The sequence below is a fragment of the Lasioglossum baleicum genome, chromosome 6 (assembly GCF_051020765.1).
Source record: "Lasioglossum baleicum chromosome 6, iyLasBale1, whole genome shotgun sequence".
Classification (NCBI taxonomy): Eukaryota; Metazoa; Arthropoda; class Insecta; order Hymenoptera; family Halictidae; genus Lasioglossum; species Lasioglossum baleicum.
The window spans coordinates 6,180,133-6,199,710 of NC_134934.1; the positions used below are offsets into that span (position 1 = coordinate 6,180,133).

Genomic DNA, 19,578 nt, shown 5'->3' on the forward strand with positions numbered 1-19,578 from the left:
GAATTTAATGAATAGTATATATTCGTTGTATGTGACGTTTTCGTCTCAGAGTCGCCATTTCAGTGGAAATATTATTTTATATGTTCATTATGGTGTGTTTTTCACCCATCATTTTAACTAACTATTGCCCAACGTATCTTGAAAGTTTCGGACCGATAAAAAGGTCCGGGGTGAGCGCCGACTTAATAAGAGTCGTAGTCAGTCGAATTGACAGGAAAAAATTAATTGGTTTTGTAAATTAGTTGCCGGTAGAACGAATTCTATACATATAGCTAAGAGCGGCCTGCACGTGCACGATGAAGAATTGGACACGATACTCGACTTGTTAACTGAGGACGACGAGTCGGCTCGTCCTTCGTATTCTCTTAGCCTCATGTACTGTTTCGCTTTCTGTGCTTATGTAGCTAATGATTGTCTTATTGTGCTAACCTCTCCTCACGACATAGTAGAACAAGTGATACCACTGAAATGATTATTTCTGCCAAACATATTCGAGTCATTGTCGACTCCGGAGACTCCACAGAGTCTCGAAGTCCTCTCTCATCCGAGGATAAAATTTAGGCGAACGCACGAGTCGCATGAGACTCGTTGCGAAAGTGTTCGGCAACCGGTGAATCGCGCGATAAATAAGACGGCAGCCCGATGACAATGTATCGAGTACCGAAGCTCCCGATTGCGCAAGAACAATTTACAAAGGGCACGCACGAATCACCCACGTACACATTAGTATCAGTTACGCCGGTAATTGTGGATCACGAAAACTTAATTACGGTGTCCTGGCGTGGATCCGCTAGGCTCTTCGACTCTCGGCGCCGATTCCTTTCTGTAGCACGAGTCAATCGATCGTTCTCCGTACCCTTGCATCATTGTGCAAAAAGAAATAAGAGAGAGAGAAAGAGAGAGAGAGAGAGAGAGAGAGAGGCAGAAAGAAAGTGAGAAGACAACCCGGCGAATTCAGAGCGCAGCCGATCGTAGCGAATCGCCCCTTTCCCCCCGTTCGGCCTGCACACCTTTTCTTAATCGGTGAACCGCGAAAACCGTCGAGGACGCTCGTCTGTGCCAACTGACCCGTGGATCGGGATCGGATTGATGGCTATCTCCGCCATTGAACGGTCTATCGAAATCACTTACCCAGTCTGTCTTACGACTTGTAACTGAATTTCAGACCCTGACACGTCCAGGAACGCAGAAACGGTCCCCTTTGGCCATAGGTGCGACCGGCCGACGTCGATCTCTGTTCTCGTGACGATCGATCGTGATCTGCGTTCATTTTTTCATATTTTGCAACCATTGTTCACCACGCTGCATCGTTGTGCAAGACCCGTGGACCTGAATCGTACTGCGTTCGCGTACTTAAATGATTTTGGTCGAATCACCTTTTCCTTTTCGTATCTATCGTAAATTACATTTTCGAAAAACTGATCCTAGTGATGTTGGGACTTTCAGTACGTTGCGTGTAAAATTTTAATCTCAGTATTTTGAAATTAATATTAGCGACGCCTAATGCTCGGTGCAGAATCGATCAGTTACCCAGAGAAATGCCTTCTGGGAGCAAGAAACGTTCAAGTCAATGGAGCAAGAGAGTCAGATCTGGTCGTCGTTTAGTCGCACGAAAGCATAATTCGTGTGAAACATGGCGTTAAGGTCGTCATACAAAGGGCTCTTATGACGTGTCCCGACTAGAAAAGTGGCCAAGGGACCATGACCCACATCCAGGTTTGTAGGAAAATTACCTTGTCCGACAAAAGGAGACCTAACGAGAGCTGCTCTTCACCTTCCATTCTATTTTCGATTATGAGCCCAACGTTCATGGCAGGTTTCCAATAGGATTATCTAACGCTTCATTCGGTTTTGTTTTTCCTGCACGCTGTGCGATTCCAGGAAGCGGATATTTACTTTGTAATGGAAATTATACACGGTTCTTCGTTGACACTTACCAGACACAACTACCTTATTGCTACCCTCAATGTCATATTCTATAAATAATTTGTGCAGTGTTTGCGCACAATGACGCCCACAGTTTTCCAGCCTTGCAGTCGCGACTATGCAACCACTCCAGGAAGAAACGACATATGTTAGAAAACAATCGGCGATCTTCGCGCCGCGTCGCACGTTTCCAAGATTGATCTATTAGCCATTGATACGGGCGCAGTGGCCGGGGCGCTTTCAACAATAACGAATTACTCCGATGATTAGGAGATAGAGACGTCAGGCAACGATACACGCTGATTCAGAGGCTCGCTGCGAGCTGTAGACAGTTGAAAACCTCTTGGATTTCTGAGCTGGTATTTCTTACTGAGCTCACATTGTGAACTTCAAGATCCGTTACTGGGATCTTCATGCATTTACGATTTACTATACCCAGCAAACAACAAGAATGAAATGCTACTAGCAATAAGACAATTTAGAAGCAGCCAACATTCCTCACATAAGAATATTGCAAACTACTTTCGATTTTATTCATTATTTCTTGAAAAGGCGTCCTTGCGAAGTTTCGAGGTCCTCGTTGTATAAGAAAATTGTCTTTAATGTTGAAGGCTGAAGCGATTCCTCAGACGACATCAAGCAAGTGCAGTTAGAAGAACAAACAAGTATTCTAGAAGCTATAATACGATTCTAAAAGCATCATACATACCTCACAAACCACTTTCGATATTATTAAGTATTACTATAAGAAATTCTCGACGGTTAAACAGACACAACAAACGCTGAGAGTCATCCACAACCAGAACAACAAATCAACGATCACCCAGCATCAACAGGAACAGCCAAGCACCGATTCAAAGCTTGGCTCCCACAGCAGAAGATTGTCCACCTTGCGCATCTTCTTTCGCTTTTCGAGAACCATGACCCAGATAGCGTCCGGTCGACGGTTGTATGGACGAAAACAAGCTTGTGTGGGTCACGGAAGGATGCTCTCCCCATGGGGACCAGCTGACCCCTTATCAGGGCTCGTATTTCGTCGCGGGATCTCTCCCGTAGGCCCGAAGTTGTGCTTGCGCGCGAGTAGCAGCACGCTACTGGGACAAGGTTGCCGGGGGTCCATAACTATCGCTCGCTGACACACAAGAATGCGCGCTTCTTACCCGGTTCACTCCTCTCCGAGAGTTTCGGGGTCCCACCTCCTCCGCCACCTCTTCTCGGGCGTATCGCGTCTCGTGGGTCCTCGCCGAATCCCCCTACCACGTGTTCCATGAGGGTTCGGGCCTCTCCCCCTCCCTTCCCAGTCGAAAAAGGATCGCGGGGGCTCTGTTCGGCTTGATCCCCTCTTCGTGACCCCCGGTACACCTCTCCGGGACCCAGAGTGGGCCCCCCCTGGCCGGCATAGTGACGCGCCTCGGTTCGCGACGCGGTTTCGATCTTTGAATACACCGGCGTCGTCACCGCGATGACCAGTCTTCGAATTACGGGCGAATCCCGCATACGTCTCCGTGATTAATCGGCCCCCGATCAGCTGCGAGACTCGTCTGCTGTCCTCTCGACTCGGTTTCGGGCCCATTCCTATCCACAGTTCACTTTTACGCGACGTTTATTCCATCGTGAACCATCTGTCTCCTCTCGCGGCTCAGTTTGTACGAGATTGTTACGAGACTTGTGGTATCTCGAGACGAAACCCTCACCCTCGTCGTTATCGCGACCAGCGTCGAAGGGTGCTTGTGCTGATCTGTGCTGGTGGTTCTTTTCCAGGTTCTGCTGTTTGGGGATCGATCAATGTCGGTGAGTAGAGATTTGGTGTTTTCTTGGCGCGATTTTGGGTGGACTGATTTATGGATAAAATTACTATCGCTTTTTGAACAATTTACTGAGAAATTCTGAAGTCTTGATCATCGATTTTAAAAAGACTATTAGTATTTCACCGGTATTCTTCTTTTCGAAGGATTCTTTTGCCTATGTAAGCTCGAAGAACTTTCATTTTATTATCGTGTCGACGCACAGTGGGGTATTTGATCAATCTAGCTGGCCAAAATTATTTTTTTTGCTTAACGCGTTTAAAATGCACCTACTAACTTATATATAGTATTTTATCTTTAAAAAAATAAAACTTAACAATTTTTATTGAAAGTATTATTTTTGACTAATTAATTATCATACCTCCGTACGGAAATGCCAAATCGGGAAAAAACCAATGGTTTAATGACCCCACAATATTCAACTTTTCCACATAACAACTAATTTTTACCTGGGATGAGTTTGACAAATCGACTTTTGGCCAGCTAGATCGGCCAAATACCCCACAGTGCGACGGTCTGTGATATTGTGCGGATACCGATTTCTCCGGTAAAACGAGAAAAATCGAAGGACTCAGAAATCATTAACCAAAATTTGCATCGCGTAGGCGAAAGGTAAAGGTCGTCGCCAACTCGTGGGCAAAAGAAACCGAAAGTGACGACACGATAAGTGAACCATACTGTACGAACCGTGTCATCGGACTCGTAGGCTCCGTCTAAGCAACGACAATATTCGAAGCAGCTGGGTCAATCACTCGTTAAAGTGACGTAGCACGACGTGCGTCCGTGACACTTGCTTAATCGGAAACAATGCGACTCACGTAACGTCACCGCGATGATTGACATTGCTGGCTTCTGCTCGCATGGTTGCGCGGTATATCATCGATTTCCCTGAAACAAACTGGGTCGAACAGGGACAAAAGGGTCGCGAATGAAACACGAGAGGACGGTGAAAAATCTGCGACAAATCGAGCCCCAGCACAGCTTAGAACGATTAAGTAACCGTGACAGATTAATTATCCGTAACACGAGCCACCACACGAAACGGATAATAGTGTCGTGTCAACGAACCTGGTGGTGCAACACCGTTGTGAGGATCTGTCTGAACGAAAAAATAGTAAACGTTGTGTGGGAGAGTGTAGAACTGTATATTCTCAGGCTGAAATTCAATTTTGATTCGATAACACGATGTAGAAAATTACTATACCTGTGTGCATAACTAATAGTTCAGGAGTACTGAATAATGAACAGATCGATTGATCTTTTTTGTTTTAGATAATAAATGAGAATATTTCAAAGAAGATTGTCGAATTCCCTCTTGTAAAAATGGAGAATTGCATTTTCTCAGGCAAAAGTTTATCTTCCACCATATGTGCAATGTTCAGAATCTTCTTCCTCTTAAATAGTTGAGAAGCTTGTCTTAAATAATAAAGAAGATTTCCCAACATGTACTTTCTTATGACTAATAAAACCAATTATCCTATCTCAGCCAATTCTCTAAAAATCAAAGTAAACCGTGAAGAAACTTCATCTCACAGCACTCTTCTTAATTGTATAACTTTAGATAAGAGAAAGAGAATAAATTACTTATAGTGCTGTCATGAAACAACCAATCACAGATGAAATTTCTTCGAAGACGAAGCAAATTCGCAAAATAAACTTTAGTAACACGATCATTGACAAAAAGAGAAAGTACTTTATTGCTCATTTTTGCTGGACTAATGTAGTAATTGAAATTTACGGGAACCGTTCCGGCAGAGCTGCAAATGGTCGACAAAATGCAATAATAATAAATGCAGCTTGACTCTATAGATCATCCCGTTGCAAAACACGAAGATCTGAATCTGTGGGGTAAGAACGAACTTTTTCCCTAATTTCGCTCCAGATTCGTTCTAGCATAATGCCACGGAGCATGGTGCTTGGCTGCCGAGCGTGAAAGTCAGACCATTAACCGGCTTTTTCACTAACGCCGTCGCTCGCAGTCGATTCGGCTGACGCACGGTGTCATTGTTGACACCGATGAAAGAGAACGCACTCGTAGGAAGAGTCGTAGAAAAGGATTGGATCGTTACGCAACCTTTAATCAACGATTTCTCTCCGCAAACGAAACAGTTGTTTCTTTCCTTAATATCCGAATCGTGGAATGCGCGAGGATGAGGCGATCATCATCGTATGATAAATTAATCGAGTGGTTGCCGGCCGGCACTTTATCATACAAATAAATTAAAAGAAACTCTCCCGGGTAGAGTTTGCTGTAAAACTCATTAAGCCTCACAATGTTCTCTGGGGGAATCGTGTTTTATTTCCATATCGTTGATTAATTATTCGTTTACACACCCGGGTACCGTGTTTGCCGATAAAGGGGGAGGAGCAAGCGTGTTGCTGTTAATGAGTGGCACGTCCAGTGTCACAGTGTAGTAATCAAGCACAGCTTCGAAAAACGTTTCTGGCAAATGTACAAATTTACCAAGCCTGGATGCGCCTTCCTTATTTCGAATAACGCTCAAGCTCTGCTCAAAATCTGCGCTGCGAAATCGTGCGAAAAATGCCGGATAAAGATCAAAAACTGGTGTCCAGGGATTATCGATGGCACCGTATAAATGCGTTCCGTTTTAAAGCGCATTATGCAACTATCGGATCTGGAAGTGGGCTAAGTACGAAAAGTCGAGATGCTTTTGTGCACGCCGTGCGTATCGTGGAAACATCGAAGTCACATTAAGCCTGGACACGCCATTAACCGAGTATCGAGAGAGAAAGAGAGGGGCAGAGACTTCGTTAATCGCGTCGAAAAGTCGCCCCGAAATCCTGCACGCCTACATTTTAATTTGGACGCCATTCATTCGCGCGAGTACGCACTCGGTTTTCATAAGAATCGGTATCTGAAGTCTTGCGGTTCGATTTACAGAGGCTAACTTCTCCGAGATCATGCACTTCTTAGCAATTCTTTACGATAGTGCCTATATATGGTGTTGCATTTATTATTTTTCTTTTTTGAGTATCTGGAGTATTGGGTAAGATTCAGTTTAGCTGTATATGGATGTGTGTATGTAATGTGTATAGGCAGAGGTGGGCATTATTTGGCGAAACAAATATTTCAAATACTATTTAATATTTTAGATTTTATTTTGCCTAAAGAAAATAGTATTTTAAATAAGATATACAATTTCGAAAATAAAATATTGCATTTCTATTTTTACAATCTGAACCTCAAAATAAAATATTTCTATTTTAACAATCTGAAACACAAAGTAAAAAATTGTACTTTTTCATTGTTATAATACTCTGAGAAACCGCATAAACATATGCGATTTATGACTATCTCATCGTTAAGAAACGATTTACACTCATAAATGTACTGAATCCGAACGATTATTTTCAGCAATAATATTTAAAATTAAAATTAAAAATAGAGACAAATTACAAATATTTGCAATATATTCTTCAAATAAAATACTATTTTCAAAAATTACTGCCTCTCTCAAATAAATTATTTTATTTTCAAAAGTTACTACATCAAATAAGATATTTTATTTTCGAAGTTGTACGCATACTTTAAAATAAATAGGATTATTTATTATTCACTATTTGAAATACTATTTTCCTCAGCTCTGGTATGGGCATTAATTTGTACATTCAAATTTTTAGATTGAAAAAATTCATAAATGACGAATTAAATGAACTTGAGCATTGTCATCGATGTAGCAGATAAAATGTCCTTTCTGAGGTTCAACAGGGACAATATAAAAAGCATTTCATAAAAATTGAGGGAAATTCTTTTCTGGGAATCGAATTTCCACAAATGGATTTTTCTTTGTTAGACCAGCGAACGCATAATCCGGTTATTTCTCGAGTACGTTCGCCAGTGGTCTGACTCAATCGGTGTCATTGCTGCGGTACGGATTTGAATATGTAGATCACGGCACGCGGTGGCGTATGAAAAATCGTATCGAGCCTCCACGCCTATCGACTTTGAAATCGCTACGCGACCGTTTGCATCACGTGAGAGCGTATAATCCACGACATAAAACGCGTTCGACTTCATTAAATCAGATATGAAACTCTCGTTAACCGAGTTCGCGAAACTAGCGGTTTTAGCGTTTCCTTTGCGGAAACGAGAGGGCTTCCTCGTTCGATAATGACAACCTGAAACCTTTATTCTCCTGTTCGATGACGGAACGAATTTCTTTGCGGATTGTTTCCGAGACGCTACGGGCAACGTCACGGCGATAAATCGTGCTAACGAACCGTACACAGCTTATTATATTCCTCTATCGGAGGAAAGCGATTAGAACACGAGAGGGGACAAGGAAAATGGAGCGCGAGCCTCCAGTCAGCTGGAGTTACGACAGTTGCTCGGCTAGGCTGAAAATGGAAGGGTGCATGCTGATGCCAAGGCTGAATTCCATTTGCATTGCGGCCTCTGTTTCGAATAGTTTAATCGCAGCTTTTGATTCCAACCGCGATGTTTCGATAGAAAATATCGCATCGACTGCCAAGGTGATCGAGTTATTCGTTTAATATACTTAATCCGAACTCGTGACTGGAGTTTCAACACCGTCAGCTGACTGCTGTTTACGAACACGTTCATGTTTACCAGTCAATATTTTCACCCTTGGAACGATGTCTGAACACTGTACTGATTCAAACAGATTTTTCGAAATTTAGTACAGGGGGCTAGACTATCAGGTACGATAACACTTTCATCACTTACATTTTATTATTTATAGATGGAGAGGAGTTTTCAGAAATGTTAATATACGCAGTGTTTACTTGTTGGTCCAGAGGGTTTTGTGTTAATACAAGGAATCGAGAATTTTCTTTGGGGTTTTTGTTCTCGGGTAGGAATGTCGGGTTGGACACGTGGTTGGTCGTGTGGAGGTGAATTTTTGAAAACATGCAGGTCCAATTCTTCACGACCGATATCCTGCGGCAAATTGGAATGGCTGAACGAAGCTATGGCACTTACTGCAGCCAACGAAGCGTGCCCGCGACTTTTCCACAGTCACTTTCATAATACAAGCCACTTCCGAAAGTGAATTGACTTATCCGAAGCCGGGGGAAGGTTACACGCTATCCTGCCAGCGCGAAACGCTTCTTAATTTCTGAAACTTCCTCTGCAAACACCACTGTTTTCCTCAAAAAGTGATCGTCTTTTGAGGAGTCTTCGAATAGTAATAAGAGTGACTCTGTAGTTTCTAGAAGATCAGTAAGGCTAATTCGTATAAATGGCGTTTAAGCAACTATTTCGGCGGAGATTCTTTTCCCAGGGTGTATTTTGGGAGCAAATCGATGGTCGGCGGGCGAAAAAAAGGCCACAGCCACGAAGCGGCTGCGGTTGCGAAATTGAATAATAAACGAGGCGATAATTAATCATAACCGAGCTCATTCTGCTCTGGCGCGCGCGCGTCCCTCGAAAATCTTGTACTTCACTCCGGCGTGATCATCGTTTTATCACATTCCTGCGTGAACAGTGTGTCCCGAGGTGCTCTCCGCATGTGTGCTTATTTCCAGGGATCGTCATTGAGCAATCGTTTTGTAGCCGCGTACATCACTTATACGTGCACGTACACGTACACGTACATCAATATGTACGCGCTTATATGCCTGTGTTATTTCTTAATGAGGCAATAAAGTCACTTAATCATTAGAGGTATCGATGCAGCAGCCGTGCACCTTTACTTCGGCAACTGAATGGCGATTTATTTAACCTGTACCTCGCGGGATATTTAAAGTCGTGGACCGTTTTCGCATCGATTGGCGACGCGACGCCGCGCCGCGCCGCACCGAGGCGACGCGAATTTTTCGTCCCCGGATCAGAAAGCGAAAGAGAGCTTCGGCTGTGTGCTTCTGTCCGTTCGGCGGACCTCGTCGTACGAATCCGTGGCATAATAAAAAGTCACGATTCCACTGCTCTTCGCCCACGGCTCTCGTGGCGTTGTTTATTTGGCCAGATGCCATGACCAGATTACCCAGTCGCGTTGCACTTGGCGACTTTTAATGTCGGTCACTCCCTGCGTCGCTCGCTTATCCTCGGGGGACCACCAGCCCGATCGATTAGAACCCGCAAATGAAGCAATCGAACGACACCCGAGGAGAAAACTTCTGAACACTGGGATCGTGGCTGGCGAAACGTTTGGCAAACTTTTTTCGAACGAAATGATGCGGGACACTTGCTGGCTGGACGGCATCGCTCGGGTTTATCTGATAGCACACTCGTTTATGAACGCTTTTGTTTGATGAACATCTGTGCCGCCGAAGGAGTCGTTATAATTGCGCACGAAAGGCAGAGGCGACGAGGATCACGCCAAAGCAGTTTCCACGAGATTTATCGTGGCGATTAGTCGTCGTAATTGGCGAGGAAAATGCAGTTTCGTGCTATAACGGGCGGAAAAACTGGGCAGCTTGCGACGAACGCACGTGGGTGGCAGCGATTGTAGTTGTTCGTTCGCTAGGACAGGTGGGAGGTCGAGTATGGCTAGGATTATCGGTGGTTTTCTATCAATCGTGGAATCGTGTCGGATTACTCATTCCTTTTATAAGAACAGGCACCGACAACCTGATTGCATCGACGCGGCTAGACACCGGGTTACAAAATTACTTTGAGATAGACTTGTAGAACAGTCACGGACCTAACACATTTATTGGTATTAATACTTCAAAAGAATCTCTCTCAAGTATAATCTCCCAAAACCCGGTACAACAAAATGGTACAAAAAGGTTTGGAATACATTAATATCATACAATCATATCATTTAAAGATAGAAAATTAAATCAAGAGTGAAATAAAATGTACGAGAAAGTTTGGAAAGATTGAATATTGATATGTAAAGAGAGATTCATTTCAGCTTCGAACAATGAAATGTTTAACGAAAAAGTTGCTTGGAGTGTGCCTAGCATAACGGCATAGGTTTCAGAGCAACAAAAGAAATACCGGTGCGGTGATTGCAGCGCGCGAGCATAATCGCCGGAGACTTGAACGCGTGGCGAGTATATGTACTTATACTAGGTGATTTCAACGCGCGGTCAAGCGGTATCGACCGTTAATTTCAACGCTCGGTGAGAAGGGCTGGCGATTTCGCATTTAACATGTTCCAATTAAAAATGACTGGCTCGTGTACCAATTAAAAATGAAAATTATACAGCCCCCCTCCATAAAACTGCACGATTATTTCCAAATCCTCGAAGATCGCCAAGATGTAGCCGCGATATCTCGCGAAATTTCATCGATTACCTCATCCCTGGTATTTTTCTGTCCACTGTGTCGGTGCCGCGGCCCACTCAGCATTCTGTTCGCGACCGCCATGTTGTTCTGGATAACTGTATCTCGGCGGCCGGCTGCATGTAAAAGCATAATCGGCAACGCGACGCCGCCGATTGTAAAAATCCACTCGTAAAGATACATTCGTCCGCTGGTTTTATGACTTCACGCGTGGTACACCGTTCATTACGCGAATTTGTCGTTATAAACCGCTCGAAGTCCTTCTTCTTCTTCGTACCCTGCATGAAACACGACCTTCGCCAAATTCCGGAGATTGCGCAATTCGGACGAGTCGACTGGATTAGGCAGCGTACAAAGCGCCGAATGCTAATCGGCAAAGGTAATAAGAGGCTACGAAGTACAACCGAGCAATTAATGACGCCTGGTTTAGTTATCGTTCCCGAGCGGATTGTTGCTCCACTGGAAACTGGACTTTCGCAAGGAACTCGCGCGGATGAGGAAAGAGAACGCGCCGTCGTCGATCCTATCTTCCTCGATTCAATTTGTAAATTGAAAGCAGTTCGACGACGTAATAGACACTTTTTTACTTCTCCTTCGGAAGACGACAATAACGACAAAAATCTGGTCAATCGATTCATGAGAAATCGTTTTTTTTTTTTAAATTTTGCTCCCGGAATTTCATTAGCATGCAAATCATTCGCCGGTTGACGTAAACAAATGGACAAATATTTGTTTACGTAGATCGAACATGGCCTCGAAGTCGACGACCGAATGGTGCCAACTTGTTTACCCGAGATTTTTAGTTTCCTCTTTTGATATCTGGGAAGGAATACTTGATTTCAGGTATAATTTCTTTCCACGATCATTCGAGCGAATGTGCTTTATGCACATGACGTTTACAGTGTCGTTTGATTAATCGTGAAATATATCATTCCTCTTTTTTAACGATCGCCCATTATAGAAGATAGACTACAAAGAATATAATTGATGCCATAAGCTGCGGAAAAATAATGATTAACGTTGCATAAATCGCTGAATGCACTGCATAATGTGTTATATGATGTACATCTGGATTATGTATGAAATTCGGTTTTATCAGATAAGATTGCAGAAATGTGACGTGTATGGCAAAGCGGATGCGCAGAGCCGTCGGAGTCATTATGATCCCATGTCAGGGTGAATCGAACTTGTTATAAATTCTGTTTGATGCGGATGGACTATCCTCTGGTTCTTTGTGTCCCACCCATCGTATTTATCTAGGTATTCTGCCGGGTACCTCCCATCAAGCACCTTTTGCAGCCTCGAAAGGGCAATCGCAAAACGGCAAAAGCAATCTCCTCGTGGCCGCAGTCCTCGGGTTCCATCTCCTACAGACGGAAGACTGCTCATCAAAATTTTAATACTCGCCATCATTCATCCGCCGCGGAAAAAAGCTGGCGGCTGCTGCAGAGAAAGTTTTTCAATTCCTCAGTTATTTATCGCGTCTTAAATTCTTCGCACTGTTTGCTCAACGCTTTGTAGCGGGATTACAACATTCGGCACGGTGACGTTTAACGTCTATCGGGCATTCGGAAAGTATGGTAGGTACTTGCGGAGAAGTTTCATAGACGGCGACGAGAGACGACGAAGGTATGACAGACAATGCCGTTTAGTGTTCCTCCGTGTCTCTATTGAGAATCGTCAGTTACACTCGCGTAAGAGATATTGCCCAACTAAACGACTTCAAATTACTAGTCGTTCCAGAAAAAATATCAGCCGAACATGAAACGGGTATAATCATCTGTCCGTTGTCTCTAAAGTTATCGCGAGAATTAAACGCGGGATAAAATATCAAGCGTATCTGTTGCTGCAATAAGAAGCGTTTAGAATCGTGCAACCCAGAAAATCGACTTGTTGTGTAATAATTAGACTGCGAATTTTATATATTTATGACAGAAATGGGCACGTACCATTTAAAACAGTGGCGGTATAAAAAAGATTTGAAGCCACCAGTGTATTAGCTTCACCTTATTAAGATAATTAATAGAAGGATGAAATTTTTATATGACAATCAATGCAAACATTTTTTATTTTGCATAAAAATATGCAGTCTAGTAATAATGATAGCGATGTTTATATGGGATACGTCAAGTCTAGAGATTTCGGGTAAAACATCATCAAGTGTAAAGCGGACCACGTTCCCCACTTAAAACAATTTATAATACTTATGTGACCTGCACGGTCGATAGAATAGAAAATAGTTAAATGCTGCAAGGACTCGTCTGTTTATATACCATCGTGTGCACCTGTGTAAACATTATTCTGGACAAGAAGCAAATGTCTGACCCGCGGAGGATCTATCGAAAGAAGGATCGGTGGACGATCGGCGAGTCCTGGAATGACCAAGCCCTATTAATATCCATCTGGTGGCAGGTACTACGCAATTGGTGGCACGTTACGGGAAACGTGCTGGACAAACGACGACGGCTACACAGGTATTTCCCTCGCGCCGTTGAGAAAGTCCTCGCAGCAAATTCTAACGCGAGCCGGGGCTGTCATCGTCCTCTGGCACATGGAAAACCGTCGGCTCTGCGGCGAACAAAGGATAGAAGAGTCAACACGAGGAGAAAGGGAAGAAGAGCGAAGACAAACTCCGCAAGCAAGAGAGGCAGGCCCGAGGCCTCGCGAGGGCAGAGGGAGACGGGACGACGACGGTGGAATACCGTCGAAGGCTTCGTTGTTGCCCATCCCGGGATTACGTACCTTGGTCGTAGACCTTACTCGAGGCGAGCTCGTGCTCTCGCAGGTGGGTTGCATAACACCTGAGGCTCCTCGGTGGCCGCTCATTGCCGCGACGATTCACAATAATGCGACGAGTCCCCGTAGTAGTCCGCTTAGCCGACCGAAAGGTTACGGGGATCGTGAAAGATAACGCGTTCTTTGACGCCTATAGTCGGGGCTCCGTGGTTTATGGCGTTCTCGATCGGTTGGCGAGCATCGTCTCTCGCTAGGAATTGGCATGATCAAAAAAAGAGTTCGTATTGCTTCTAGGTTTTCGCTTTGCTAACCCCTTTAACTATAAGTTCGTCATTGGAATGCATTTTTCAGAAGCTCGTTAGAATCTTCTTAATCCAGACCAGCCTGGTGATCATCATCAGCTGGTAGAAATTAGTATGATCAAGAGAGTTCGTGTTGCGTCTAGGTCTGGGACCGTTTTACAAGGTGCTAAAATAAGAAGTCGTAGGTAGATAATGAATCAGTTCGCCAAGAACCCGGATCCTCAGGTCGTTGGACCAAGCAATGAGAATCGAGCTATTCGGGTCATTCGTGGATGCCTTTTGCACGACTATGCCAAACACCCTCCCACAGCTGGCATTCCTAATATGACAGCGGATTGAAGTATAAAATATTCTATTTTACATCTGGGAGATACAAGAGACACGCCTCTTCTCATCCGAACAGTTTGAATGCCACATCGATTAGGTCGAACACGTTTGATGGTGCAATGTTTGATGAACGTTGACCCACACGGAAAATCAGCTGGAATAGCGGGTTAACAGCCGATTGCGGCGAGATACGAGAGTGTCACGAGACTTCTCAATACTTTTATAAAACGCTATTCACAAGAGGGTTGCGAAAATAAATATTGGAAGGAAGAAATTCAAGAATGAAATTTCGCTGCAGATCTAACACATAACAACAGAATAACACAGACTTTCCTAAAAATCAACAGTCCAGCTATCTTATCCTTGAAACAGTATATTCTCGCGTCTCTCGCGGGCCGCGATTAATTCGATTTCCCAAGAAAACTTAGCCGAGGTGTTTCTCAAATAACCTTTTCGCTCGCCGAAGGTAAACGATCGCTGGCAATGTGGCAGCGTTACGCAGCGGCGCAACAGAGGAGTTGGTCCGCGAACGCGAAAGATCGCGGATAGCAAGCGCACAGTTACTTCAGAGAAAAGACGAAGTGGCACTTGATCGTTTTCCAAGTAGCGGAGAGCACATCGTATTCTTTTTCCATCGGACCTGGGCCGCGCCGCACCGCGCGAGCCATAAACGTGTTACGCCGCTTACATCATGCTCCCCGAGAGCGAGAACTTGAAACCCGAGGAGGACCTTTCGTCTTCGCGATAATAGACAGCTTGAAAACCTGTAGCCGGCGACCCGGTTTACTCTCGTGCACATTGTCCGCGAAACCGGGGTCGCCACGTAAATAACGTGTTACGGCGGAGGATCACGTAAGGAACAAGTTCACCGGCGAACCCTCCCGCGAGATTACTTGATTCCCATTAACGAAGGTCCTTCTGCGTTTTATTGCCCGTTCTTGCTCGAACGATTACCCACGGGACACACTTGAACTAATTAATCTCGGGGACCTCTAATTCGATTATTTGTCGCATGCACGACACAGTACAGTTTCTGGTTCTTTTCTTTAGGGACGTTGGACATAGATTCTTCAATTATGTTTTCAAGTGATCCAGGTGTTAAATATCATTTTACTGGCACAGTGACATCACGAAGTACTTCGATGATTAAATTGTTATAACTTTGTAAAAAATTATCGTAGAGCAATGAATCTAGCCTTATTTTAAAGCTTGAAGTCTCTACTTCTGTCCCAATTCATTAATTCCTTCCAAAAAATTTCTAACATGATATTACAGATGGAAAACTCAAAACTTTTTTTCCTGAAAATGTGGGAAAGAAGATGTTTCAAGTTTCGAAAAGTAATCGAGATTCTTCGTTTTACATACTATTGTTTTTTAAGAAATTATACCAATTGAGATACGAGCGGAAGTGCCGGTTGACTCTGGCGAACGAACTTCCTGCGAAGTCAACGTAACACCGGGAGACCTTTGGATTTGCATACGGTATAATGCAAATCGTCTGTGTAGCAAAAGTCGGGTCCACGGTCGCGTTCGAAATTATACGAATCGAGGGTTCATTACGTCAGTACTGGAATGCGGGAAGAAAGAGGGATATAACCGTAGGCGTTGAAACTTGGCGGTCGTTCTTCCGATCGAACATTGCTTCGCAAATTATACTTCGATTCCAGTTTTATAAATCTTTACAGTCCGATAATTTTTTCGAATGAAATATCTACCAGCTGATTAATAAGTAAACTGCGGATTTTTTGTGCAGAAAACGAACTTTTATGAAGAAAACGAATACGTCCAATTTTTGAGAGAATAAAACAATTTTAGGATGTCACTATATTATTTTCAGCTTTATGAAATTTTTATGACGAAGATAATTTTTATTTTGCATAAAGATCCGCAGTCTATTAATAAATAATTAGATAGATTGGGCCCGAAGCTCATTAATCAAATGTTCGTCAACTGGACAAAGGAAATCGTTAACTACTTGAAACAGTTAAACCGGCAGAACTGTAAGGAGTAACAAATAAATGTCCTTAATCCTTATTGGTAATCTAATCGTGCTCGGACGTTAAGCATGCTCGACTTTATGGTTTCTCAATTACCCGAGCTGTAGTCATCCAATTATATTAAGACCGTGCGAGTATAATCGTGTTTCACGGTATGCTCCTGTGTCCGCGAGACATACAATATTCGAAACGATGCCTCCTTGTTTCAGTCAGTAGAACGTTAAAATCTGACCGTGTTCACGCATTCTTTCTCAGGCGCACGAAATTAAAAGGCACCTTACCGGTCTACGGAACGGTAAATAAAAACTATACGCGGGTCCACGATGGAGTTCCGAAAATGAATATCATTTTAATAATTTCTCACCGCGAACAGCCTCGATCAACCGGCCTGCCTCGGTCCCGATTGTGCGGGTTAATCGGGACCCGTTTGCGACTCGCGAAAAATATATGAGCGTAATTTATAATAAATAGCTCCTGGATTAATGATAGAAGCACTGAAACGTTTGACTGAATTATTCCTGTTGACTTTGTTACACTTCGTCGTAATTCATCATGCGATATTACAGTGTGTTGCAGAACTTTGCTGAGTTTATTATGAAAAATTGTAAAAGTGCTAAAGGATCGATGGCCCCAAAAAATTGATATTGTCTTTTTAATCTCGATAGAGGCTTTTCGAAAGCGGACTGACCGGACTCGGCATGATTTGTCGTCGCTCCGCAAGCTGTTTCTCCGTTTAAAGAAAACGTCGCGTCACCGCGTTGTCTCGGCCCGTTTCTCTATGGTGGTTGTCGGCATAAATCCTCCTTTAATTACGGCCGTCGAGCGAAATGGATCGCGATAGGATCGCACATCATCACGGTGCGAGAACGCGACCGGGTCTGAGAGAGGATCGAGAAAAGATATCGTGGGTGAGAGATCGGTGAGAAGAGGGATGAAGAGGGACAACCTCTTGTCGTTCCAACGGCTCCACTTTCCTGCGATTAACCTCGTTTCGAGGTGGCGTCCTCGCCCCTGGGGCAACCAGGGAACGATTATTGTCGCATATCGCGGACTATAAAAGCCGGGTCGCGCGTGTCGCTCCACTCAATTAACGCTCGGCTACGATCCTCTCGAATAGCTGCCGCTGTGTGGACTACCTTCTCGTTCCACCCACGCGACAGCGTTAACGTTAACGGTATGCATGGAACGATCGTTTTCGTCCGGGGAAATGTTAACGTCGCGCGATGTAGATCGCTTTAATAGGCGCGATGCGGGCTTCGCTGTGTGGAATTGCTTCTGGTGTTCTTGGAGAAGCGTCCTCGGGCAGCAGGATTATATTCTTGGCAAGAGAGACGCGGATCTCTTTGCTCTGCTTGAAAGCGATGAATCAGGTCGATGAAACGGATTGTGATTTATTAGAGTCGTTCTAGAGTAGGACTTTGTCATTTAATGGATACAGAAATGAATTCCTAGCATTCTACGATTTTGAAATACTGAAGTTAACATCTATGAGCAGCATTGATCATTTTAGATCCATCAAAATTGCCATGATTTTCTTATGAGGATCTCTTAGTTGTCTGGAAGATCAAACAAAGTCGTCTGAACTAATGGCAAACATTGGAAGAATTGTAAGATGTCTTCTTCCATACATGAACAGTGAATCTATTTTAGAAAGGTACTAAATCAATTTTTACACTTCAGACAATTTGTGAAAGATATTTGATACTACGAATTTTTCAATGGCGCCGCCGAAGCATCGTTCCGCAGAAGAGCGAGTAGAGTTCCCATTGGGATGATCACTGGCTCCCCGCGGCGAAATCATCACATTACGATTAAATCCTCGCCAAGAATGGAATTACTGGTCGGATCGTGTGACCGTACTTTCAGATTGACAAACTGACTTTCACAATTCGCGAGATAGGGGAACCCGAAATCGCGGCGCGAGCCTCCGTCACCATCGCACGGCCGCAGCCGGTTGAAGTTTCGAGAATGCAGGGAATGCGAATGATCCAGATCGGGTACCAAGGTCGGCCATTACTGCGCGCGATCGTTTATTACTTTTCCTGATCTTGTATTTTGAGATTAAGGCCGTGCAATGAATTATGGCGATGTAAGCAGCGCATATAATTGATTTAAGACAGCGTCCAGGTTTTTTTCAAGACGCACACACGATCCACCGACGACGACGCACTGAGGGACAGCAAGGGGAAAATGCATTAATTGACGAGTCAATTAAATAATGCCCGAAAACGGGCGTGCTGTCTGACTTGTTCCGAGATACTTGCATTCACACTGCCGACCATGGCTGATCCAACGAACTATATTTCACAACAATAACACCGCTCGGGAACCACTTTCAACGGTGCTCTTGAAAAGGAACCACTGCTCTATTATCTTACACCGTTAATTACCGTCTCCGTATTCATACTGATTATAGTCCCTCGAGCTCAAATTGACGCACGCCGAACGTTCTCGTTTAGCGTACAGCTGGACGTTATAAACGCTAACAGTCCGCAGTACTTGATCTCTGATTAGTTGAGTAATTTCGAGTCCAAGTTTTTATCTGGATGGTGTCGAAAATTGTACTATTGTTGCTGTTACTGCAAACTGGTTACTTCTCAAGTCAAAAATTCTTGTATTCTCTGCTCTGGATACTGTACAATATTTTATTTCTCTACAACTCTAAAAATTGTTATTTCAAAGTGAAAATTCACGAATTTCCTTTTCTCTAATACTGTGGAATATTTTGTTTTCATAACTCGAAAAATTCCGCTTTAAACCGCAGTAACAGTCTCTTAAATCGATTCTAAATTATCGAATCGGACACCATTTATGTCTAACGTTTATTAGAGGAGTAGAAATCGACGAGTATCCAATCTGATTATAAAATCATTTAAAGTGATTATGAGGCTGTTTCCTAACACTTAAAATAGGATTTATTGGCAGATTCTTGGTCGTCGAAAAGTCGTAAAGAGACTTACTAAATTCAGAATCCGTAGATATCGACAAAATGAATACAGAGAGCAGCAACGAGTTCAGCTATATCGCCCAGCAAAATGAAGATGACGCCACCAGTACGGCTGGAAAAAATTCAGTCTGGGAGCAGTACACTTCTGCCTGTGTTCATCCTTACATCAGTACTTGAACGCCTCTTCGAAGTTCAATAACATTACAGGGATTAATGCATTCCGGATTTTCATGGAAAATAATAATTGTTCGAGTCTATTGTAAGAACTATTCCTCTATTAATAATTTTAATAAATTACAAGTAGTGTGTGTAATCCATCATC

At 43.6% G+C, this 19,578-nt stretch overlaps 2 protein-coding genes across 2 annotated transcripts in view; one reads left to right on the forward strand and one right to left on the reverse strand.

Annotated features, from left to right (window-relative positions):
• Nudc (nuclear distribution C, dynein complex regulator) overlaps window positions 1-19,578 on the reverse strand; it is a 102,149-nt gene that overhangs the window by 25,025 nt on the left and 57,546 nt on the right. The gene's annotated exons all lie outside the window — the stretch shown is intronic.
• Window positions 3,697-19,578, forward strand: part of LOC143209627 (uncharacterized) — a 71,471-nt gene continuing 55,589 nt past the window's right edge. Inside the window, exon 1 of the mRNA XM_076425551.1 lies at window positions 3,697-3,717. Coding sequence (XP_076281666.1) covers window positions 3,712-3,717 — 6 coding nt within the window. The 5' untranslated portion in view covers window positions 3,697-3,711. The remainder of the gene's footprint in view (window positions 3,718-19,578) is intronic.